General features: G+C 42.0%; 1 protein-coding gene across 9 annotated transcripts in view; it reads left to right on the top strand.

The window, feature by feature from the left end:
• SLC26A7 (solute carrier family 26 member 7) overlaps positions 1-22847 on the top strand; it is a 566650-nt gene extending 543803 nt beyond the window's left edge. For all 9 annotated transcript variants that reach the window (XR_014961520.1, XR_014961519.1, XR_014961518.1 and 6 more), the window contains one exon: positions 22550-22847. Coding sequence is in view for 6 of the 9 variants with exons in the window: in XM_085605292.1 (XP_085461418.1) it covers positions 22550-22588 (39 nt within the window). In the remaining 3 variants the exon portion in view is untranslated. The remainder of the gene's footprint in view (positions 1-22549) is intronic.
• The last annotated feature ends 3848 nt before the right edge of the window (positions 22848-26695 follow it).

The following is a 26695-nucleotide window of genomic DNA, read 5'->3' as shown; positions in this document are numbered from 1 at the left end:
CGGTGCCAATGCTGCACTTAACTCTAGTGAAGAATTATACCATGAACTGAATGAAACAGTTTCACTCTCAACCACTTTTTCCGTTGGCTTTAATCCAAAATATTTTCATATAATACATTTGTTTTTTCAATTTGCATGGATTCAATGTAACACTTATCGCATATCAAAATAGAAAAAGACAATACAACATTAATATCTACATTTACATATATTAATTTTTGCGACACCCCCACTTACATACAACAATCACTCATACACACTAAACAAACAAACTTATCAAACATACTCATAGACACTGTTCATGGCAAAGAAAATAATTCAATGTAGTGAATATACATTAGGCCATCAACAAATATCAATTGTCACAATTAAGATACACTGTATTCTCTTGTTTTAAACTGATTGGCCAAAAGCGAAGAAAGGTCTACGCGTTTCGAATCCCTTCGCATATAGGGATTCTCATCAGGACCAACACTATCTGAAACAAAACAGAGACAGAACTGAATTTTACTAAATGACCCAAAAACCATTGAGAGCCAAGCCGCACGCCTAATTCTGACGTCTTACCTGCAACTGGATGTATGCAGACAAGACTTTCACAATTAATTATAAAGCCATCCAATGACCTACAAAAGTTGAAAAACGACAAGACTATTACCTCCAAGAGACAACCTTCTTAGTGAATAAACCCACTAAAGGGACAGTTTTACTTATCAGACCGTTGTAATGTCAGGAATATAGTTCTCACCTATGGCGTCAAAGTCTGGGATTGAGTATTGCTGCGTTCCCAATTCGGCAGTACCCAAGTCTTTTAGTTCAGGGGTTGACCCTTACAATTATTTGTGTAGAATTCTGGTGAAATAGAAAATATCAAAGGAACGCTTAACAAATCGTCCTCCTTGGCACGTATTGCTTTCACGCTGATTATACGGCGTTACGCACAGCTGAGCTTCTTACCTAGAATCGATCAAGCAAGGTCATCAAAGCTCCTCCGTCCGAGCGTGTGGCGCCATTGTGATTAGCATGGAATTCACGTTACTCAGGCGTCTATTTGAATGCAGGCATTTCCGCATTAGTTGATTCATGGGAGCTGTAGTTTCAAAGATGGTTTTTTGCCATTTTTTTTCCCGGTTTACTAGTTGCAACACCAATCAGAATAAGAAACACTTTAGGTAGGCGTGTAGTGTAATTTTTACTGGTGGTGTTGCGTCACTATTACATGAGGAAGACATAACCGCTCTTATTGATGATCATGGACGAGGCGTCAACATAGCAAGTGTTCATGGGAGTTGTAGTCTTGTTGATGTGATTTTTAACACGATATATTGACAAAACTTTATTCAAGGAATGAAACAACATGATGTGTGAATCGATGCTAAGATCAGTACGTGTACAGACTTATGAGGCTTGGGATTTAAACAGGACATCGTTATGAAACGAGTGGCATGATAATTTACGAAGGACCAATAATATATGTCAGATAGGGGCATGCCGATGATATGGTGGCATGGTCCTGTGTTGGACACAAAGGTTGCGTCTACGCGAAGTTTATTCATTGATGTGGTCATGCAAACTCCATGCGATAATGTATATCAGATAAGAGCATGCCAATGATATAATGACATAGTCAAGTATTGAACACCCAGGTCGCGTCTGCGCGGAGTTTATTCCTTTATGTGGTAATACGGACTCAATACGATGTAATCCAGGGGAAAAAAACTAGGAGCAATTATAGGTTGTAAATCTCAGAAATATCATTCAGGCCGTCGACCGACGTGTTAAATTTTATGATAAGCATTGCTTCCCTTTTTAATAGTTTGGTATCAAGGTCACCACCACCACCTATCTTGTTCAACTTTTGAGATGATGGTCCATTTTACATCTTTCTCCGTATGATTGTTAAGATGCCAATGTTTAACCAGGGGGGCGTTTTGCACATTCTTGCGAATTCTGGATTTATGTTGCTGAATTCTAAGTCTCGTCTCCTGATTTGTTTTCCCAATGTACAATTTGTTACATGGACATAGGATTCCATACACCACAAATTTCGTTTTACAGTTGGAAAAGGTGTCATGTTTCCAATGGATACCCCTGTGGGTAAAGTGATTGCCTTCCATCGTTGACTCACAGCATACACACATTCCACATTTGTGGTGACCTTGGATCGGTGGAAGATTAAAAAAACTTCTCATATTAGGACTTTTAGTTTTTGGTAGTGCAGCTCGTACTATCTGGTTGGCAATGCTTTTATCTTTCTTAAAAGCGAACAGCGGGGATTCTTTTAATGTAGTGTCAAGATTTTTGACCAGGTGCCAATTTTGAGTAATGATCTTTTTAAACCAATTGGACGTGGGGCTGAAAGTGGAAACACAGACAATCCTGTCCATTTTAGATTTATCCTTCCTTTCCAAAAGTGCCTCTCGTGGGGTCCACCACGCTCGTTTGATTGCTTTTTTCAAAAGTTTTTTGGGGTACCCTCTGGTTAAAAGATTGGTTTTTAGTTTTTCCGCATGAAAAAAATATTCATCTTTGAATGAGCAACTTCGGCGGATTCGCAGAAATTGCCCATAGGGCAAATTATCCCTTAAACTGCGTGGGTGATTGCTTGTATAGTGTAAAGCTTTGTTTCTATCCGTTTTTTTCTTGTAAAGTGTAGTGACAAGGTGGCCCTCGCTTGGATAGATCTCGACGTCTAAAAATGGCATTCTCAGTTTAGAATAGTTGAGACTGAATTTAATATCTGATGTTCTGTTATTTAGCCAATCCACAAAGGCTTGTAGTTGGTCTGCTTCTCCAGTCCAAGTCAGAAAAACATCGTCGATGTAACGGACCCAATTTCCAATATAAATTGAGAAAGGGTTGTTATTATGTACGAATCTGTCTTCGTATTTGGACATGTACAGCACTGCCAGCTCTGGGGCGAAAGGGCACCCCATTGCGACGCCTTTGGTCTTAAGGAAATATTCGTCTTTGAAACTAAAGTAGTTATTTTTTAGAGCGAAGGTGGCTAGTTCCATAATAAATTGTGTAGGAACCTTTTCAGGTTTAGGTCTGCTGTTAAGGAATGTTTCCAAGAAATCCTTTATTCCAAAAACTCGTATTCTTTTTTACCTAAGAACCCTTGGTCGAATCCTTTTTGAAGAATATTGAACAATTTGCCTTGTAGTTCAAATGTTGGATCTTTCCCTATCTTTCTGTAACACTGTTCGTTCGAAAGTTGTCGAGTAACTTCTGCTGTGTAGCGTTATATTGCCCACTTTTTACTTATCAAAATTATGTCAGATTGCGATACTTTTGCATACAGTGAAGAACATATATTGAAATTAATAAATGACCCTCCATTGTTCTCATCCGCCGCCTTGAGCTCAACAGCTAAAATCAATAATGAATCTGACAGACTTATGAGACTGAAAAAGAAACAAATTCGGACAGACTTACACGGACATTTTCTAATCGAACACTTGAGGGCAGGAATCATCCCAGGAGGCCTTCAGATACGTACAAAAAGGATTCGACCAAGGGTTCTTAGGTAAAAAAGAATACGAGTTTTTGAAAAATAAACACCCCCGCACGCCAATCTTTTATGTAGTTCCAAAAGTGCATAAAGATCAAAATTGTCCCCCGGGACGACCGATAGTCTCGGGTTGCGAGTCATTAACTGAACCTATTTCGAAATTTGTTGATTTCTTTCTAAAACCATTTATGCAAGAGGTGAAATCATATTTACAAGACACCACAGATTTTTTCATTAAATTGAGCACAATGGAATTTGGGGAAAACGTACACTTCCTTGTCACGTTAGACGTGACATCACTGTACACGGAGATACCACAAGACGAAGGATTGGCGGTCTTGGAAACATTCCTTAACAGCAGACCTAAACCTGAAAAGGTTCCTACACAATTTATTATGGAACTAGCCACCTTCGCTCTAAAAAATATCTACTTTAGTTTCAAAGACGACTATTTCCTTCAGACCAAAGGCGTCGCAATGGGGTGCCCTTTCGCCCCAGAGCTGGCAGTCCTGTACATGTCCAAATACGAAGACAGATTCGTACATAATAACAACCCTTTCTCAATTTATATTGGAAATTGGGTCCGTTACATCGACGATGTTTTTCTGACTTGGCCTGGAGAAGAAGACCAACTACAAGCCTTTGTGGATTGGCTAAATAACAGAACATCAGATATTAAATTCAGTCTCAACTATTCTAAACTGAGAATGCCATTTTTGGACGTCGAGACCTATCCAAGCGAGGGCCACCTTGTCACTACACTTAACAAGAAAAAAACGGATAGAAACAAAGCTTTACACTATACAAGCAATCACCCACGCAGTTTAAGGGATAATTTGCCCTATGGGCAATTTCTGCGAATCCGCCGAAATTGCTCATTCAAAGATGAATATTTTTTTCATGCGGAAAAACTAAAAACCAATCTTTTAACCAGAGGGTACCCCAAAAAACTTTTGAAAAAAGCAATCAAACGAGCGTGGTGGACCCCACGAGAGGCACTTTTGGAAAGGAAGGATAAATCTAAAATGGACAGGATTGTCTGTGTTTCCACTTTCAGCCCCACATCCAATTGGTTTAAAAAGATCATTACTCAAAATTGGCACCTGGTCAAAAATCTTGATACTACATTAAAAGAATCCCCGCTGTTCGCTTTTAAGAAAGATAAAAGCATTGCCAACCAGATAGTACGAGCTGCACTTCCAAAAACTAAAAGTCCTAATATGAGAAGTTTTTTGAATCTTCCACCGATCCAAGGTCATCACAAATGTGGAATGTGTGTATGCTGTGAGTCAACGATGGAAGGCAATCACTTTACCCACAGGGGTATCCATTGGAAACATGACACCTTTTCCAACTGTAAAACGAATTTCGTGGTGTATGGAATCCTATGTCCATGTAACAAATTGTACATTGGGAAAACAAATCAGGAGACGAGACTTAGAATTCAGCAACATAAATTCAGAATTCGCAAGAATGTGCAAAACGCCCCGCTGGTTAAACATTGGCATCTTAACAATCATACGGAGAAAGATGTAAAATGGACCATCATCTCAAAAGTTGAACAAGATTGCCGCGGTGGTGACCTTGATACCAAACTATTAAAAAGGGAAGCAATGCTTATCATAAAATTTAACACGTCGGTCGACGGCCTGAATGATATTTCTGAGATTTACAACCTATAATTGCTCCTAGTTTTTTTCCCTGGATTACATCGTATTGAGTCCGTATTACCACATAAAGGAATAAACTCCGCGCAGACGCGACCTGGGTGTTCAATACTTGACTATGTCATTATATCATCGGCATGCTCTTATCTGATATACATTATCGCATGGAGTCTGCATGACCACATCAATGAATAAACTTCACGTAGACGCAACCTTTGTGTCCAACACAGGACCATGCCACCATATCATCGGCATGCCCCTATCTGACATATATTATTGGTCCTTCGTAAATTATCATGCCACTCGTTTCATAACGATGTCCTGTTTAAATCCCAAGCCTCATAAGTCTGTACACGTACTGATCTTAGCATCGATTCACACATCATGTTGTTTCATTCCTTGAATAAAGTTTTGTCAATATATCGTGTTAAAAAACACATCAACAAGACTACAACTCCCATGAACACTTGCTATGTTGACGCCTCGTCCATGATCATCAATAAGAGCGGTTATGTCTTCGCCATGTAATAGTGACGCACCACCACCAGTAAAAATTACACTACACGCCTACCTAAAGTTTTTCTTATTCTGATTGGTGTTGCAACTAGTAAACCGGGAAAAAAACGGCAAAAAACCATCTTTGAAACTACAGCTCCCATGAATCAACTAATGCGGAAATGCCTGCATTCAAATAGACGCCTGAGTAACGTGAATTCCATGCTAATCACAATGGCGCAACACGCTCGGACGGAGGAGCTTTGATGACCTTGCTTGATCGATTCTAGGTAAGAAGCTCAGCTGTGCGTAGCGCCGTATAATCAGCGTGAATGCAATACGTGCCAAGGAGGACGATTTGTTAAGCGTTCCTTTGATATTTTCTATTTCACCAGAATTCTACACAAATAATTGTAAAGGTCAACCCCTGAACTAAAAGACTTGGGTACTGCCGAATTGGGAACGCAGCAATACTCAATCCCAGACTTTGACGCCATAGGTGAGAACTATATTCCTGACATTACAACGGTCTGATAAGTAAAACTGTCCCTTTAGTGGGTTTATTCACTTAGGGGCACATGCATCAACAATGCCATTTGCGATTCCTTATTAGCGAAAAATAAGGAATCGCTAATAAGGAATAGCAAAAGGCTATGCATGTAGGAATCGCTATTCAAATAGCGATTCCTTAACTTTCCTTAATTGCGACTAGCAAATTGCGAGTAGCAATTAAGGAATGCCGTCCCAATCATTACTATGGGCCTCCAGGCCCATAGGAATGAATTGGAGATTGCATGAGCAAATTGCGAGTACCAGTAGGTTCTCGCAAATTGCTCATGCAATTTCAAGGGTGCAAGGGTGTCAAAATGACACGCTATTGCACCCCTGAAATTGATATGTGCACATATGTTGCACACACACATGCTCTAAGGGCATGTGTGTGCGCAACATGAAACTTTGAAAAATGCACAAAAGTGCATTTTTCAAACTTTTAGCAAATTACCATGCAGTTCATCTTCATGGTAATTTGCTCCCCCATTAGCGAATTCGCTAATTTTTTAACTTTCATGCATTGCATTTAAGGAATCTCAATTTGGGATTCCTTAAATGCTATCGCAATTTAAGGAATCGCTATTTAAGGATTCCTTAAATAGCGATTTTTGTATTTGGGTTGATGCATTGGGATTAGGTTTTATTTACTCGCTAACGGGTGTTATTAGCGAATCGGTATTTTACCGACTTGATTTTGGCTTGATGCATGAGGCTGTAAGAAGGTTGTCTCTTGGAGGTAATAGTCTTGTCGTTTTTCAACTTTTCTAGGTCATTGGATGGCTTTATAATTAATTGTGAAAGTCTTGTCTGCATACATCCAGTTTCAGGTAAGACGTCAGAATTAGGCGTGCGGCTTGGCTCTCAATGGTTTTTCGGTCATTTAGTAAAATTCAGTTCTGTCTCTGTTTTGTTTCAGATAGTGTTGGTCCTGATGAGAATCCCTATATGCGAAGGGATTCGAAACGCGTAGACCTTTCTTCGCTTTTGGCCAATCAGTTTAAAACAAGAGAATACAGTGTATCTTAATTGTGACAATTGATATTTGTTGATGGCCTTATGTATATTCACTACATTGAATTATTTTCTTTGCCATGAACAGTGTCTATGAGTATGTTTGATAAGTTTGTTTGTTTAGTGTGTATGAGTGATTGTTGTATGTAAGTGGGGGTGTCGCAAAATTTAATATATGTAAATGTAGATATTAATGTTGTATTGTCTTTTTCTATTTTGATATGCGATAAGTGTTACATTGAATCCATGCAAATTGAAAAAACAAATGTATTATGTGAAAATATTTTGGATTAAAGCCAACAGAAAAAGTGGTTGAGAGTGAAACTGTTTCATTCAGTTCATGGTATAAATCTTCACTAGAGTTAAGTGCAGCATTGGCACCGTTCTTGTTTTGTTGAGCAAACACAGTTCCGGCAACGTAACGTATACAATTGGTTATGGAACAGCACAAGTTCTTTAAGAGGGTGCAGTCCAAAGAAAAAAGAGTAGGGAACTATGTGGCAGCATTGAAGACCCTGGCCCAAACTAGTGACTTTACTGATATGACAGATTCCTTCATTTGAGACCAACTTGTGCAGTGCACTAATGATCCCAAGGTTCAGGAGATGTTGCTAGCAAAAAGCCTTCCTTTAAGGAGGCCATTAACATTGTTGAAAGTGCGGAACATACTTCCTGTTGGGATAAAAAAATACGCAACACACCAAATGCTACAAATGTTACAAGTCTCAGTCCTTCAGCGGTAATTGAGGAAGATCGTCAGTGTAGTGAGTTTGATATTTATGCTGGAGCAGTACAAAAAATGACAGCTAAAACTGAAAAGCCTAAACCTAACCCTGGGATAAGTAAGGACTCCAAATTTAAATGTTACAAGTGTGGTAGCCCAAACCACTTGTCAGATTATCCAAATTGATATGCCAAAATGCCAATACGGAAAGAAGGAGTGTTTCGCTCATGTTTGCAAAGGTGTTTGTAAAGTGAACAGTATTGTGTTTGACCCTGAAATGCATCAGCATACAATTCTACATGTCGGTACAAAAGGGGTTGGTGATGGACGGAGCATCAGAACCAATCAAACACTCACACCCAGTCAACAGATCTGGGTTTGATCCATCACCGTTCTTTAGCCCACTCTGCCACCCCAGTTCAGACATGGCCATATGCAAATCAGTCTGACCCTGTGCCTCATGGGAACAGTCCAGCCCGAACTGCCAAGCCATGCCTTCCCTGGACCGGAAACAAGCTTCCTAGGACCGGTTTCTGGCATTTCAGCCATCTTCAGCCAGGTTTGCTTGAATCCAGTGGCAAAGTGAGCAAGGGACTCACGTCTGAGCATACCCTGCCAACTTATGGCGAACAAAGCGGTACAAAAGGGGTTGGTGATGGACGGAGCATCAGAACCAATCAAACACTCACACCCAGTCAACAGATCTGGGTTTGATCCATCACCGTTCTTTAGCCCACTCTGCCACCCCAGTTCAGACATGGCCATATGCAAATCAGTCTGACCCTGTGCCTCATGGGAACAGTCCAGCCCGAACTGCCAAGCCATGCCTTTCCTGGACCGGAAACAAGCTTCCTAGGACCGGTTTCTGGCATTTCAGCCGTCTTCAGCCAGGCTTGCTTGAATCCAGTGGCAAAGTGAGCAAGGGACTCACGTCTGAGCATAGCCTGCCAACTTATGGCGAACAAAGCGGTACAAAAGGGGTTGGTGATGGACGGAGCACCAGAACCAATCAAACACTCACACCCAGTCAACAGATCTGGGTTTGATCCATCACCGTTCTTTAGCCCACTCTGCCACCCCAGTTCAGACATGGCCATATGTATCATGTAGCAGATTCTGTTTGTGTAACAGGGTGTGCAGAGAATATTCATTATGATACTGTTGTCATGCCTAAATGTGATATTATTATTAGTGACAAGATTGTGCCAATCTTAGAAGACTCTGGGTCACATTTCACATTAGTAGGTGATAAAAATTGGGAAAGGATTTTTGGGAAAGAGGTCATCATCTTGAGCTCACCAGACATAAATCCCATATGCTATGAAGGGCAGAAAACCAATCTCATAGGTTACACTGTTATGACCATAAAATTTAAAGACAGAGAAACGATTGGCAAGGTGTACATGGCAAATTGGGAGCACAATCTTCTGGATTGGCGCAATCAGAGAGACCTGGGAATCACTTTAAATTCAAATTCACCTGTGCAGGTTATACAACTGTCACATTGCAATGAGGATGGAAACATTGTACAGGAGTTCCATGATGTTTTAAAGACAAATTAGGTCTATTGAAGGAGTTAAAGCACAAAAGTCATCCTTAAGACAACAGTCAAACCAGTAGTACATAAGGTGAGAAGGGTACTAAATCTCATGTTAAAACCCTTACAAGATGAATTAGACAAACTGCTTAGTCTAGGAAAAGTTGAGGCAATTGAATCCTCAGAATGGTTGGCCCCCATCATTTTGGCTCCAAAGGATGGTGGAAACAAGATAAGGTTGTGTGTAGATCTGAGAGACCTCAACCAATGTATCTGGATCAACTGCCAACCCCTATTGAATATTAATGAGGGACTGGCGATGCTGGGAGGAGCATAGGTGTTTAGCGTGTTGTACCTATCAGCCGCCTACTATCATGTGATGCTCCACGAGGAGTCCAGGGCATTAACCTCTTTCATCACACCTCTGGGAGCTTTTAGATTCCTTAGACTGCCTTTTGGATCGGCCTCAAACCTGCCTGCTTCATAAGGTTGATGAAACAGGTTTTGTCTGGGATTAATTTGGTCATGCACTTCAAGGATGATATTTTAGTATACACCAAGGATAGATCAAGTCATGATACTGTGCTCAAGGAAGTAATATCCAGGTTGAGGGAAAAGGGGATTATTCTCAAGATGGACACATTGCAGATTCAGAGTTGCCACAGTCTCTTATTTAGGACACACCATCTCTGGGGATGGTATTTGCCCCAAATTGGAAATGTTGAATGCCATATCTCAAGTGCCTGCACCATACGACCTAGACCAAGTTAGAAAATTCTTAAGGCTCTCAGAATATTATTCAAAATTAATTTGTAACTTTCCCAGCATGGTGCAACCGTTAAGACTATTGCTCAAGAAGGGTGCTCAATTTATTTGGTCCGCTTAATGTGAGGCTGTTAATAAAGTAAAGTGTGAAATAGCCCTCATGCCAACATTAGGACTTTTTAATGTTACCAGAAAGGTTTTTTCCACTATGGATGCCAGCTTGAAGGGATCGGGCGCAGTCCTCTCCCACGTGGTTGAGGAAGAAGAAAAAGTGATAGCTTTTGCCTCACATATGCTGAAAAGGGGCTGAAAAGTATTACTCTGTGATAGAACAAGAGGCATTAGCCTGTATATGGGCTATAAGCCATTTTACATTCTTTCTGTGGGTCTTACCGTTCACAGTAAAGACAGATGACAGGCTTTTAGTCCAGATGTTTGCATGTAAAAATACAGAGAACTTCACACCAGAAGAAAAAGGTGGGTGGAAGGACTAGTGGAATACAACTTTAAAGTGGACAACTCGCCAGGTAAAAGAAATCTAGCAGCAGGTTATCTGTCCAGGATCAAAACTAAAAAAGGTATGCAGTTCCTATGGAGGGAGAAAAAGGAAGAGAGATCTGAAAAAGGGACAGGTTATCCTTAAGAAAAAGAGGGAAAGGGGAATCCCTCCTTTCGGAATTAGGGCCTACACACACCCAGCCAGCTGGGTGTCATGCTTCATCATAGGGCATGCTCCTCGTCAGGTCGGCGCCGCAATACCCAACGTGCACCCTATGAGGGGCTCGTTGGCAGAGATCTTTTATTCCTTGCCGTGTGATGCCGTGGTTATGAGGGGCCAAAAAGTGTAACACTTAACACCGCGGACTGGGACTCCCAGACACCAGTTTCCTTTATAATGCAATCTGCCACATTGGCCCTCACAGAAAATGTCTTTGAGTATAAAAACCAACTCTACTACCAGACCCAGGGTACATCTATGGGCAGCATATTTGCGCTGATTGTGACATGCCTGTACATGGCTGCATTTGAAGAGAGGTTGATCCTCAACCCCACCAACCCTTACATAGACAACCTTATACTATGGAGAAGGTTTATTGACAACATCCTAATCTTTTGGAAGGGGGATAGGTCTACCTGTGACAAGTTCTGCCAATGGATTAATTACTCTAAATCCATACTTAAAGTTCACCAACACCATATTTGAGTCCAATATTCCATTCCTCGACCTCAACATTAGAATCTCAGAAGGACGATTGGACACTACTTTGTACAAAAAAACGACTGACAGCAAAAGCCTCTTGTTGTTTAGTAGCCACCATCCCTGAGCTCTCAAAGAAAACCTACCCTTTGGTCAGTTTTTCCACATAAGGAGAAACTTTAACTTTGTTGAAGACTACAAAACTGAGGCTGCAAACCTAGCAGAGAACCTCAAGAAACGAGAATACCTGCCACGTAACATTGCACTTGCCATGAAAAGGGCGAGGAATAACAATAGGGAGGCTCTGCTAGAAATTAACCATAAAGAACCCACTGAGGCCCTAACCTGTGTTACCTCATACACACCTGACTCCATCAGAATCAGGAACATTATCAAGAAACATTGGGGTACCTTCACAACTGGCAACCTACAACTGCCTACACCCAGGTTCGCATTTAAGCACACTAGCAGTCTTAAACACATGCTCATACACACAAGACCAAAAGTTAAGAAAATCACCCAACAGAGACCACTATGGGATCTCCCTCCTGTGATGGGCCACTGCCCATGTGGCTCGTTTACTGACTGTCCCCTAACTGCACCAACCAAGGAAGTAATCTTCTCTAATACAGTCACCTGGAAATTGAGGAGACACACCAATTGCAATACCACAAATTGCATTAACATGATCACTTGCCCCTGTGACCTTCGGAACATTGGCATGACCACCAGGATGAGCAGAACATGCATCACTGAGCATAGGAGCAACATCAGCTGTCACCGAGTCAACACAAAAATGTGCACACACTTTGAGACAGCCAAACATTCACCTGACACTCTGCCCTGGGTCATTCTGGAGGCACACCCAATGATAACCCCAGGCGCACTGTTCAGGATTAAACAGAGGTGGGTACACCACCTAGTCACTGATAATCAGGGACTCAACAAAGACATCAAATGGAGCACTTTGAATAGATCTTAGTACCTTTTATTCTGATCCCTTCACTGTCTCCACTCCTTTCTGTCTACAAGGGGGCTACCAGAGGCGGTCGATCACAACCGCCTTGCACCACAACCCTTGAGGTCACTCGAAGGAGGTGGGGCAGACCAACCACCTTTGGACCCACTGGCTCCATCATCTACCCCCGGCTTCTGTATTATGACTGGTGTCACCATTTAGTTTCCCACTCCTGATACTCGCTCGGCCGTCTGACACACCCCGGCGCTACCTGTATCAATTGTGGTCCAAATTGCACACCCCAGACGCTGCCTGTATCATGTGTGGTCCATATTGCACACTCCAAAATGTCCGCCGTAGGATTACCTCCTACTATTCATACCTTCATCATGGCGGCCGTTGTTCACCTCCCCCAGGGAGGTTCCCACTCTAGTGATTGGCTGCTGATGATTGGCCACCCCGGCTGACTGTTAGGCACTGGGATTATTTTGCTGACCGAACTGTGGCGAGTAGTACCTCCCGACTCTGGCAGCGTTGGGGTAGGTCTCCCACCATCCACATGGTCCATACACATGAGTATCGATTCTTCTTACTCTTGAGGAATCAATGAGGGCTGACCTGCCGACCCTACATGATAAGGTGAGCTTGTGAGGTTAATATCCATAGTAGCAGACACGCGCTGCTCCGCTAGGGACGCTGCTCTACTTGACCCAGCTCATGGCAGGGACGCGCAGTCCTCCCCCGACATCTCCAGTGCCTATGCTCTCACTCCTTGTTGGGACATGACGCAGCTGGGAAGCGGGGGTGAGATACGTGTCTCTGCTTGGGCGTGTGGGGGAAGGGGACACATACCACGCACAGCATTTCCCTGACTATATGCGCTTTTTACTACCCACTCACTACTTGTGAGAGCTTGCTCAGTAGTCCCATGAGATCATTCTGTTTGATTTTTTCCTACCCTTGTTTGTGAACTATTGACAATATCTGCACCTTTTAGGTCCCCCCTTTACCTCTTCTAGGACATTGGTAACTCCACATGTCTTGAACCTGCCGTGGGTTGATGGGGCCAGTCTTTATTAGTTTTTAGATGAGTCTATTGTTCACATTACACGCTAGCTACCATTTTTATACAGGATACTCTATCCTGGCTGTGTTATCATTGCTTCTAACAAGTCTTTTGTCATGCACACGTCATCATATTCCAATCGAAAAACACCAAGATCACCTGCGGCGTACCCCAAGGATCGTCCCTCAGCCCGACACTCTTCAACGTCTACATGGCACCTCTCGCCAACATCGTCCGATCGCATGACCTCAACATCATCTCATACACCGACAACACCCAGCTGATCCTCCCTCACCACTGCCAAAACCAACCTCCACGAGGGAATGGAGGCCATCACCGAATGGATGAAGAACGGCTGCCTGAAAATGAACTCTGACAAGACGGAGGTCCTCATCATCGGATTCAACCCCTCCGCCTGGGAGGACTCATGGTGGCTGGCCGCGCTGGGAGCTGCACTGACGCCCACTGACCACGCACGCAACCTAGAGGTCATCCTGGACTCATCACTGTCAATGACCCAGCAAGTCAACGCTGTGTCCTCCTCCTGCTTCCACACCCTCCGCATGCTCTGCAAGATCTACAGAAGGATCCCCACCGTAACCAGAAGGATGGTCACCCAGGCCCTCGTCAGCAGCAGACTGGACTACGGCACCGCCCTCTATGCAGGAACTAAGGCCAAATTCCAGAAACTACTACAACACATACAGAACACCTCCGCACGCCTCATCTTCAACATCCACAGCCACATCACAGCCCACCTGAGAGACCTGCACTGACTCCCCGTCAACAGGAGGATCACCTTCAAGCTTCTCACCCACGCTCACAAAGCACTCCACAACACCAGACCAGCGTACCTCAATGAACAACTCACCTTCTACACCCCAAACCGCCAGCTTCGCTCTGCTGACCTTGCCCTCACCACCGTTCCCTGCATCCGACGAGCGACCGCCGGCGGCAGATCATTCTCCCACCTCACCACCACCCTCGCCATCCACCTGCGACAGACCCAGGACCTGCTGACCTTCAGGAGACTTCTCAAGAACTGGCTGTTTGAGCAGTAGCGCCTTGAGACCCTCCCAGGTGAGTAGTGCGCTCTACAAATGGATTGATTGATTGATAGCCTATACTCACTAGAATTCACCATGTGGAGCACATCACAATTGCGTGCATTTACATGGTGTTATGCACTAGGGAGAGTGGTGTTGGATAAGTTTATACAGACTATTTCCACTGTATTACAATGTTGTCTGTATCTCAATAGGTTGGCCATCACATCTACAGGTACTTCACCTTTAGGTGCCTTATGTGGTATATCAAGGGCAGCAGAACCAGAACACCAATTTATTGTAGATAGAAAATCTTACATTAGGTCCTGAAGAATTGCCGCTAAATCGCTCTGACACCCAGACAAGAAACATGTTGACCACACGAAGCTGCATCCTGAAACATTACACCAGGTAGTCGCCACTCTATTTGTTACCAGGTTGGAAGCCAGGTCCATTAAAATTGCTCAGTGTGGACTTCCATTCCCTGTTTTATTCCCACACGGTCTATCGACCCTCACTTTAGCACATCTACACTTTTAGGCCCCTCACACCCACGGCACAACAGGGCAAGGAATAAAAGATCTCCGCCAAAGAGCTCCTCATAGGGTGACCATCAGGTATTGCAGCGCCGACCTGACGAGGAGCATGCCCTATGATGAAGCATGACACCCAGCTGGCTGGGTGTGTGAGGGCCTTAATTCCGATGGGAGGGATTCCCCTTTCCCTCTTTTTCTAAAGGACAACCTGTCACTTTTTCGGATCTCTCTCCCTTGTTCTCTCTCCATTGGAACTGTATACCTTTTTTGGTTTTGACGTTGACTGGGCATGTATGCTGGAGCTTAGCAAAGCCCAAAGTCCCCCCTTTGGTTTAATTATCTGTCCAGGATGCCATTAGACAAGGAGTTAGTCTCCACAGTGAAACCACCAGTTTTATTGGTTAATGAACCAGCTCTCAACAAACCTGAATGGGAATCTGGCGTATTCAGTGATGCAACAAGGAAACAGGTTTTGGCTTTGGTTTTGGATTTTGTGGTGGGAAGATGGCCAATCTTATGCAGTTTGCCTCAGGACGTAGAAGCATTTTGGAATGTACGGGAGGAGTTGAATATTTCAATGGTGAGAGGCTGGTTTCCCTGAAGTATTTGCATGGCAAAATCTTTACCCTGGCCCATGAAGGTCATCTGGGCCAAAACATACCCAAAGCCAGGGTAAGGGAGATGAACTGGTGGCCAGGTGTGGACAAGCAAGTTGAGAAGGTGCTTAGGGATTTTATACTGTATGCTGCTAGTGACAAATCCAGATCAGTAAGAGCAACTTTCTTATCTGCTGTAGAGATCCCTGAAGGACCATGGTGCAAGCTGGCATCCGATATTGTGGGTCATTTTATGGTGTTATCAATGAATAAAAGATTTGTACTCGTAGATTATACTTCCAAATGGGTGTCAGCATGTTGCGTTAGCTATATTGTGACAAGGAAGGTACTGGAATTTTTAAGGGGTGTATTTGCTTCTGAAGGGATGCCTAAACCATTGTAATGAACAATGGGGTCCAGTTCATTTCACAAGAAATGAACGAGTTTTGGGAGAATTTGTCAATTAAACAACATCACACTGTGCTTTATGCACCTCAAGCTAATGGTCTGGTAGAAGGCATGAACCATCTTGTGAGGGCATGTACGCAGACAACTCTTGGGTGTGGGTTGCCCTTAAAGAGTATCCTACGTGAAAAATTATAGGAACATCGCAACACATCTAACAGTGTAACAGGGATTTCTCCCTTTCAGAGACTCAAAGGGAGAATGGCAGGATCTAAATTAAACTCAAGTTTGGTTAAGTGGTACCAAGGGTATGATGAGTCCATATTCACATAGGCTCAAGGAATATCACGAAAAGTACAAGAAACATTTTGATAAGAAGCATGGTGTCAAGCAAAATATGTGGGTGGTAGGTGAGAAGTGCACATGAAGAGACCTGTTTGGTCCCCTAAAGGTGAGACAAAGTTCATGGGTCCCAAACATATTATAGAAGTCAAAAAGAATGTGGTGGTATTGAGAGGGGGAGAAGTGTGGAGTATGTTATCGAAACCAATCATAACAGTACATTGCACAGAACCAATGAAGAAGGAAGTCATGAACCTGGTGATAGTCATGAGTCTGGTGATGAGGATGAGAGTTCTTTGCAAGGTAGCACAGACTGGTAGCGTGGCACTCTTAGCCTTAGGAAGCCACCTATTTATTTCTCAGATTAGTTTGTGGAATAGTGCCTTTTGTTTCAGGAAGTTACTTGTAAGCCTTGGGACAACACTGTATGAGTTGGAAATGCAATGTATTCTGCCTTTTGATCTTATGTAGCTTTCAGTTCATGTTGGTTGCTTTTTCCCTTAATGCATTTCCCCTTGAGCCGTTACTCATTTGGATATATTTAGTCATTTCCCTGTGCCCTATGAGTTTGGATCATGTTCCTTTTCCCTTATTTACAGTTGTCTGTCACTGCATGTTTGAGGGGGAAGATGTGTTGTAAATTACTCCTGTCCCATTAAATCTGGGGGAATCTTTAATGTTCTGGGGGCATCATATGGAACTGTGGGTGTGCTAGGCACCCATTGAGCAGTTGGATTGTGGCTGACTCAGACGTGGCTGTGTACCTGTGGTGGATGCAGTAAAGAGAGTTTCTGAAAACATGTGGAGTGTTCTCTCTTAACAAAATATCTTGATGTGTGGCACCACTCTCCTAGAAAATTCCCAGCTGAGGATAATAAATTGCTAGATGCATCAAAAAAGCTAGAGGGCTTCATCAACCTGTTTGAATCCACCAAATTAGCAATAAACATACCTGCATATAATAAACCACTCTCGGTCATATGCAGAGATTTTAACTGTAGAATAGGAGAGTGGATAAAATCCAAACTACAAAACCAGTAAACTAAAACTAGCACTGGACATTGCCACCATCCAGCATACCATCTCATACACGGACACACAAGGTGCTACTTTGCAATTTATTTGCTCAATCAAGGGACGGATCTCAGCCCTCAACCCACTTGAAACTGACTTTGCAAATACTCCACCTTCCAGCGCCTGTGAGCCCAGTCTGTAATAGTCTGCATCTTCAAAATCCTCACGATACACTAAAAACTAAAGTGCCCAGAATGCCATCCTGATGGATATGTCAAGAAATATATTAAGTGAGCCAAGAATCATACAAGAGCTAGACAGATCCAGGAACTGGATAGCAAGGTCAGAGTGAGATGTAGCCATACACTTGAAACAAAAGTAAATGAATTGCTAATTTGACAATGAAGTTGAAAAACTCTATGAAGCCATCACAGGAAACCCGAACCCCCTTCTAAGCTGGCTCTACAACTACCAAAACCTTCAGACATCTATGCTACCAAGCAAAACAAAAATAAACAAGTTCAGAACCATCCAGAAAAGTATAGGTGGTTTGATGAATATTGTAAATCCTGCAAAGAAGGTCTGAAAACCTTGATGCACTCCACAGCAGACCCTGGAGAAATACAGAAACTAAGAACCTTTGGGGCAGAAAGGAGCACCATAGAAGCAAATATCTCAGAAAACGCCTCTGTGATCCACGTCTCCTCCATAATTGTATCAACAGATCAACCTTCCAAACATTATCCCGAAATATCATTGAGATTTCACCAGAAACCAGTGAGACAGAACCAGACCTAAACAGCAGTTGAGACATCATGGAAACAATTTTGAGCTAGGACACGATATGGACAGCAATAAAAACGTTGGTTAGAAAAAAGTTCAGGCCCAAATGTGATTCTAGCAAACATCTTCAAACAATGTCAGAAATGGTGGAAAAAATTCTAATAATGGTTTTTACAGCTAATAGCTATTTCTGTGGCAGCTACCGCCCCACAGGAAACGGCGTTTACATCACTGTTTTTACAAAGAAGTACCACTACAACGTGGTTGTGACAACATCCGCATTGTTAGTATGCAATACCTTTACATCGCAAGTCATTAGAACGACTTGCTGTAGGGGGCACTAAGGCACCTTCCCTGCTGTTGTGCAAACTGTAGTAGGAATAGTAAGTAATACTATTACTAAGTCCAGTGAGCCCTCTACAGCAAGTCGTTGTAATGACTTGCGATGTAAGGGTATTGCATACTAACAACATGGTCGTTGTAACGACCGCGTTGTAAAAGTAAGCGTTGTAATAGCATGCGATGTAACATTCTATATTCCATGCCCATATGTAATAAAGGTGCCAAAATTAACAGAGAGTCAGACACTACTATGCAAGTTAGACTAAATCAGAAAGGCCTAGTAAGCGTGAAATTTGCAATGGTAGACGGAGTAATGAAATGAAATGAAACAGATTTGATGGAGTGCACAAATGCCCAAAGGCGCCAAGGCACTAAAGATCCTTTAGTTCTGATGAGAAGTAAAATCAGCAAGGATAACCGGCTCAATGCTCATGGAGTTGTTGCTCCATCACAAAAGGGTGAAGAGCCAGGTTTTCAAGGCCTTCCTGAAAGGGGCATGAGCCTTTTGGCAGGTGATGTAATGCGGGAGGAAGTTTCAAAGCTTGGCCGCGACTACCAAAAAGGGTCTGCCTCACCATTTTGCCTACCAGAACTTGGGGATAAGTACCCGGTTGTGATTTGCAGAGCGGAGTTGTCTGGAAGGAACGTACCATAGGAACATTATTTTAATAATTCCAGGCCCTGAGTTCTGAAGATCCCTGTGCACAATACATATGGCATTAATTGTAATGCGCTTCTTCACAGGTAACCAATGGAGCACGGTTAACCGTGCTGAGACTGATTGGTATTTTGGAATATCAAGAATCAGTCTTGTCACTGCAACCAAACCAACCAAAGCAAGGCTGTTTACACAAACAGCCTATACAGGGAAATTTTGAAAGCTTCACAGGACATTCCGGCAATCGAAAACTTCCTTGTACACGCCCTGGTATATGCAGATGACTCCATTCTGATTGCACCAAAAGGCCTCCAAGCCCAATTTAGAACAATAGCGGAGTACTTTCAGCAGAATGGTCTGCATATAAACACCCAATAAGAACAGGATTAGGATCTTCAGGAAACACAAGAATGCAAGCAAGATATCCACATCAACAGCATAAAATTGAAAGAAGTAAACATATTTATGTACCTGCGACTAACTAACAACCTCCAATGGCAAAACCATTGAGAGGGTAATCGAGAAGCCAGAGACAATCCTCAAAGTGGCAAGGGTGCAAGTACACTGATTCTCAACAAACGTAGACAGAGTAGTCAGACCAAAAGCTAGGAGCCAGTTTGCCTCCTGGAGCCAGAAAAGAATTGCGTCAGGGAAAATGTTCTGGAAAAACCTATTGATGTTACCCACAGGATTCCCCACCGTCACACTAAAAGTAGACATGAGGGACACTTCCATTCAAAGTATATGCCAAATGGCTTCCACAAAACATTGACATACAGGACTGAATTCCTATGAAGTGAACCTGATTGACAAAACCTCAGGAGAACACTTCAACCACAGACACAAATCTGCAATCGCTGCCAGCTAGGAAAAAGAGATAAGCCTTCTTGGAAATGCCCGGACACCTGGCAACCTCGCCGTTAAGCTTACTTCAATCCAAATAATCAAACTACCGTAAGAAAACATTTACCACCCAGAGACTGAATGAAAGATGCAAAATGCTAGAGAACTTTCCCACAGCTGGCCTCCAAAGACTGTTCAAGGTTTGCTACTAAGACAAACCTTGTTTGACCAAGCTTACCATCCACAGGGAGAGGAGACTCTTCTCACGCTTCAGTAGTAGAATTCTGCCCGTAAGCCCTTCCTGCAAAAAAGATAGACATAGACCTCTGTAATTCGTGTGGCGAATTTGAAGACTACATCACTTTTCAGTAAAATGTCCAAAGCATAACAAAATCAGAAGCTACACCAAGTGACAGATCCTTAAAAGAGAACATATCGAATCCGGCATCTGGTTTATTCTTTCTACTAAGGTGCCGATTCCAATCCGGATCGGAAAGCACTCCGACCAAGCCGGATCCGGTGTGTTTTCCGACCGAGCCGGAGTCCTGCATTCCGACCGATCGAGCACGATGCGGTCGTATGCTGCCGGACTCGGTTCGGTCGGACTCACATAGAAGTCAATAGGAGCTGGCCGTACGACGCGTACATGGGCTTCTTTTGACTGAATGGGTCTGTCTCGCGCAAGGGTGCCCCCTACAGTGGGTACGCGTTGGTGCCATCTGCACCGTACATGCCTGTGTTGGGGAGGACCCTTGGCTCTCCCCCTGTGTCTGAGTCGTAGGGCTGCGGGTGACAGGGGGTCCGACGCGGACCCCCAAAGACAACCAGCCGGACTTTTTGTGAGCCGGACACTCCGGCTTGCACAGGCTGTCCGACGCGTGCATCGTACTGGTTCGGTTGTAAATCGCATCCATTCCACGCCGCGGTTATCTTACGACGAGACGTACCGAGCGGTTCGGACACGGAAATGACTCGGTCGGTGAATTTCATGTAGCTCGCATCGTACTTGCTCGCTCGTACAGCTGTACGAGTCGGGCGGAAAACACACACGTACGGCTCGTAGTTTTTCTGGCCAGATCGCGTTCGGTGCCCTTCCGACCCGGATCAGAATCGGCCCCTAAGTGACATCTCCAAGGAGGCAACAAAACAAACAGGAACATAAGCGGTGAACTAAACTGAATTACCAATGGTCCCTCCCGAACACCAACAAATAATCACAGGAACACCCCACCTAAAGCCAGTCTAGAAAGCAGAGTCATAGACAGATATGTTTTTTTTTTGCTAACAGCTGTCTCAAATCTGTTTTTGGCAATACACAATATTACCTCTTTATTTCTTTCTTTCTTTCTTTATTTCTTTCTTTCTTTCTTTCTTTCTTTCTTTCTTTCTTTCTTTCTTTCTTTCTTTCTTTCTTTCTTTCTTTCGTCCACTTTTTTTTTTAAAATGATTTTACCTCATGAAATTGATTCATGTCGTACTAAAGACTACTTGTACAGCGGAAGAACTATCATGCTTACATATCCAGACAGCATTCTTCAGGGCGCATGTGCTACAGACAATAAACACAGCCAACCACACACCTTCAACAATGAGTTCACACAAGTGAGGTTATGAAATAAATGTTGCCACAGGTGCCCATATAAAGCACATGCCAAGTTCCATATTAGGAGGTAAGATAGGAGGACAAAATGTCATCTATAGGCTGTGGACGGAGTCCCTTGGGACTGCTGTTAGGAGTTCCTCGCTTATCCTACATCTTTCTCTGTCCTGTACCTTTGTGAGAACAGGCAATACAACAGATCTCCCTCGGATTTAACATTAACGTCTACTTTATCAGATATATAACTTATACTGGGCCAATTGCCTTTGGTCATAGATAGTTTTGTGGAGAACAGTGTGTCCTTCTCATTAATTACAAAAGCAGCACGACACCATGACACGCTCAACTCAATGGGCAGCGATGTTCACTGACGCTGTGTGTGCACCCATCTTGATGCCATTTCACTTCAGCTCACGCTCACGTAGGGGCCTTTTAATGGTGTCATCTTTTGTGAGCCTTGGTAGATAGCTGCCTGGAAGCTGATGATGTCCCGTGCTCAGCGGTGTTTTGTTTTATATATTTTGCATATGTTTTGCTAGGGCGTCAAAGATATAACTTTAGACTGTACATTTTGCTAGACAGGCCTCCATACTTGGCATCCTGCGTGGGTGTGGCCAACCAGTCAAATGGTGAGATCGGGATACCGGCATGTGGCACTAGGAACTGCCCTGTATTACCTGATTGGATAATGCTTGTTGCCCATATTCATTAACTTAAAAACACTATGCAAGACATATTTTGCAGTCCAGGTTAACAGCGCACAAACCTTATGAAAAGTACGAGGGGATTTTATACAATGTAATGAGCAAAATAGTTTCATAAAAATGAAAACGTACAAACGTTGTGTGATAAATAGTGTACTACATTCTTAAGTTTTCTCTCTTTTTCCCTTTTCAGTGTTGCACCCAAAAAGCCAGCGATGACAGTGTTGTGTGATGTTGGCGCACATGAGCCTGTGGACAGCTCATTTTGAGGAAGGAAAATAGCCTTTATGATGTCATTGTCATGCCCTGCCTTTGTCCCACATGGCTCATTTGTACTCTTCAAATAATTGAACTGCCTGAAGAAGGAATCTTGTGTCTTGAAAACTAGTAACCTAGTCACGAGTAAGCCATACAAGGTATTGCTGCCAGAGTGTATGTTGTTTTATTTTTTTTGTAACTTTTGGAATAAAATCTATATTCTGCCAAAGGAAGTGTAAGTCTCATGCCTGCTTTATGATAGTTTGATTAAATATGGTAATTTTTAAATAAATGCAAGTTCTGGTGCCGGGGGATGATGCAGCCGCTTTGTGCGTCACACATTTCTGCTGGAAAGGCACAATTCTGCGGGGAGGGATCAAATCCTTATTTTTTCAAGAGTCTCAAGATGTGTGGTACACAATTTGCAATACCCTACAGACCTTAAAGGTTTTGAGAGAGGCTCAGCTACGGTTCCTCTAAATGATCATGATTCTTCACGAGTGCCGTGACTGCTAAAAACAATATTTGTTGGTCATACAGTAATTTATATATGAGCTTTTCCCAGCATGCGCCATTATATTTCTACCAAATAATAAATCGCACTAAAAAGAAAAAAGTGAAAGAACATTTTTAAAAAATCAGGTGATAGGCTGTGCTTGACGGATCAGTGACTAAATATCGAGGGACACAATGTCGAGTGTCCACAATATCGAAGCAAAAATATCGAGGGACATAATATTGAGTCCCTATCTACAAACAGGTAAGTACTAAAATATCGAGTACAAAATATCGTTGTTCAAAATATAGGTAACTAAAATATCGATTTTTTAAAAAATGTATTAAAACTAATATAAAAGTAATTCAATAATAAACACAATGAAGTAAAACATAGTTAAAATAATGTAAAAAAGCTTAAAATGTCAAAAATAATAAATGTCATGTAAAAAAAATATATATATTAACTTAACAATGTTAAAAAATAATATTCGTATAAAATATTTAAAACTTTAGTAAAAATATAACATATATAAACATATATACATTTTAAAACAAATCATATACAATAATTTAAATAATATTTTTTATGCAAATTAATATTTTACACTACATTAAATAGAACAATAATAAAAATGTTGCATAGCATAGTGAATAAAAATAGTATTCACACTGCAAAAAGTGCAAAAGTATGGAATATGTTGGATAGCGGGTGGGTACAAATTACTATTCCCACTCCAATGAGTGGAACAGTAGGGAAAATGTTGGATAGCGGGTGGGTAAAAATTACTATTCCCACTCCTACGAGTGGAACAGTAGGGAAAGTGTTGGATAGCGGGAAAATAAAAATTACTATTTCCACTCCAGTGAGTGGAACAGTAGGGAAAGTGTTGGATAGCGGGAGGGTGAAAATTACTATTCCCACTCCAGTGAGTAGAACAGTAGGGAAAGTGTTGGATAGCGGGAGGGTAAAAATTACTATTCCTACTCCAGAGAATGAAACAGTAGGAAAAGTGTTGGATAGCGGAAGGGTAAAAATTACTATTCCCACTCCAGTGAGTGGAACAGTAGGGAAAGTGTTGGATAGCGGGAGGGTAAACATTACTATTCACACTCCTATGAGTGGAACAGTAGGGAAAGTATTGGATAGCAGGAGAATACAAATTACTATTCCCACTCCAATGAGTGAAACAGTAGGGAAAGTGTTGGATAGCGGGAGGGTACACATTTTACTATTCCCTCTCCAGTGAATGGAACAGTAGGGAAAGTGTTGGATAACGGGAGGGTAAAAATTACTATTCCCACTCCAATGAGTGGAACAGTAGGGAAAGTGTTGGATAGCAGGAATGTAAAAACTACTAATCCCACTCCAGTGAGTGCAACATTAGGGAAAATGTTTGATAGGGTAGGGGAATAATTTTGTAGACCCACTCCTACAATTTAATTAACACTAATTAACAAATAATTAATTATTAAAATTTAATTTAACTCCCACTATTTTCCACTATAAATGTCACCTCCAATAGTCTAAAATATTAATAAATGAACATTTAATTATTTAGCTAATCACAATTAACAATAAAATTAATAACAATCCTATTTAAATTAATTAATACAATTCACAGTATAAAATAACTGATTAAATATATAAATAATAATAAAAAGTATTTAAAATTAATTTAATACACACTGTACTCCCCTATAAACACTCAACACACTCCTAAACAATGTACATTAATATTAATACATGAATTATTAATAATTATATAATTAATTACCAATGGATAAAAAATTACACAATTTACATAATTAGCAATTAATTAAAAACTTTTATTAATAACTTTTTAAATATTTAATAATACATTAATTAATTTAATTAACAATATTAATTCTTTAAAAAAATATTAATACATTATAATTTGTTTTAAATTAAATTAATCCCCACCCTATTCCCTTATAAACCCACAACCCGCTACTGAACTAATATAAACAAAAATTAATTAACAATATCCATTATTAAACAATAAATTATTAATTAATAAACTTTTAATTTTGATCATTTAAATTAAATTACTGCCCACCCTATTCCCCTATAAACCCACAACCCGCTATGGAACTAATATTCGCAAAAATTAATTAACATAAAATTATTTATCTTAAAAAAATTGTAACATGCATTAAAAAAATATTATATACTTTTAACACATATACTAACATATAATGCAATTTAAAAAAAACCGATATAATGAAATTCGATATATTTACATTCAATATTACTTACCTATATGTCGATATTATTTTCAACTATATTATGTCTATTCTATATTCTGTCCTCTCGATATTTTGGAGTCGATATTGTGTCCTTTCGATATAAAAAATTCTATATTTATTCTCATTACCGTGTTGGACCATTCCTACTTTTTATAGATTTTCGTAGTTATTGGAATTCAAATGTTTATGTGCAATGATTAATTTAAAAAAAGAACCATGGAGGTTTTGTGCAACATGATTGGAGAAGCATTTGTGATGCAACTTGTTTAGTTTTACCAATCCCTTTCTTTCATTCTATCTGCCTCACCCTCAATAAAATGCAATACAAAATCCTTTACGGTCAAATCAAACTAAGGGGTATATTTACAATGCTCTTGCAGCACTTCATTGGAGCCAGAGCGCCATTTTTGTGACGCTCCAGAGGAGTAGTATGCCAGCCATATTTACAAGGCCACTCAAATCCACCCTGTGTGACTTTTCATGGCCTTGTAAATGCCTTATACTGCGAGGAAGGAGCATTCCATTGGTGTTGCTGTGGGTATTCCCATGCAACACCCATGGTTTTTGACACTGCCGCAGATTTACAACATAGGGGTCGACTCCGATCCGGGTCAGAAGGGCACCGAACGCGATCCGGCTGGAAAAACTACAAGCGGTACGCGTGTTTTCCGGCTGACTCGTACAGCTGTACGAGCGAGCAAGTACGATGCGAGCTACGTGAGATTCACCGACCGAGTCGTTTCCGGGTCCGAACCGCTCCGTACGTCTCGGTCGAAAGCTAACCGTGGCGTGCAATGGATGCGATTTACAACCAAGCCAGTACGATGCATGTGTCGGACATCCTGTGCGAGCCAGAGTGTCCGGCTTGCAAAAGCTCCTGGAGTCGGACTTCGGGGGTCTGCGTCTGACCCCCTGACACTCACAGCCCTATGACTCAGACACAGGGGAGACCTATGGGTCTCCCCAACACAGGCATGTACGGTGCGGATGGCACCGATGCGTACCCACTGTAGGGGCACACTTGTTCGAGACGTACCCATTCAGTCAATGGGAGCGCATGTACGTGTCGTACAACTGGCTCCCATTGACTTCTATGGGAGTCCGACCGAACCGAGTCCGACAGCATACGTGCGCATCGTACTCACTCGGTCGAACTGTAGGGGTTCGGCTCGGTCGGAAAACACTCCGGATCCGACTCGGTCGGAGTGCTTTCCGACCCGGATCAGAATCGGCACCATAGCGTAAATCTGGGGCAACGCCTTCCCAAAACAGGTGTAACGAGAGGATAAATATTTACATTTCTTTTTGTTTTCTC

The sequence above is a fragment of the Triturus cristatus genome, chromosome 5_1 (genome assembly GCF_964204655.1).
Source record: "Triturus cristatus chromosome 5_1, aTriCri1.1, whole genome shotgun sequence".
Taxonomy (NCBI): domain Eukaryota; kingdom Metazoa; phylum Chordata; class Amphibia; order Caudata; family Salamandridae; genus Triturus; species Triturus cristatus.
Note: the sequence above shows the minus strand (reverse complement) of the source record. Positions and strands in the feature narration are given on the sequence as shown.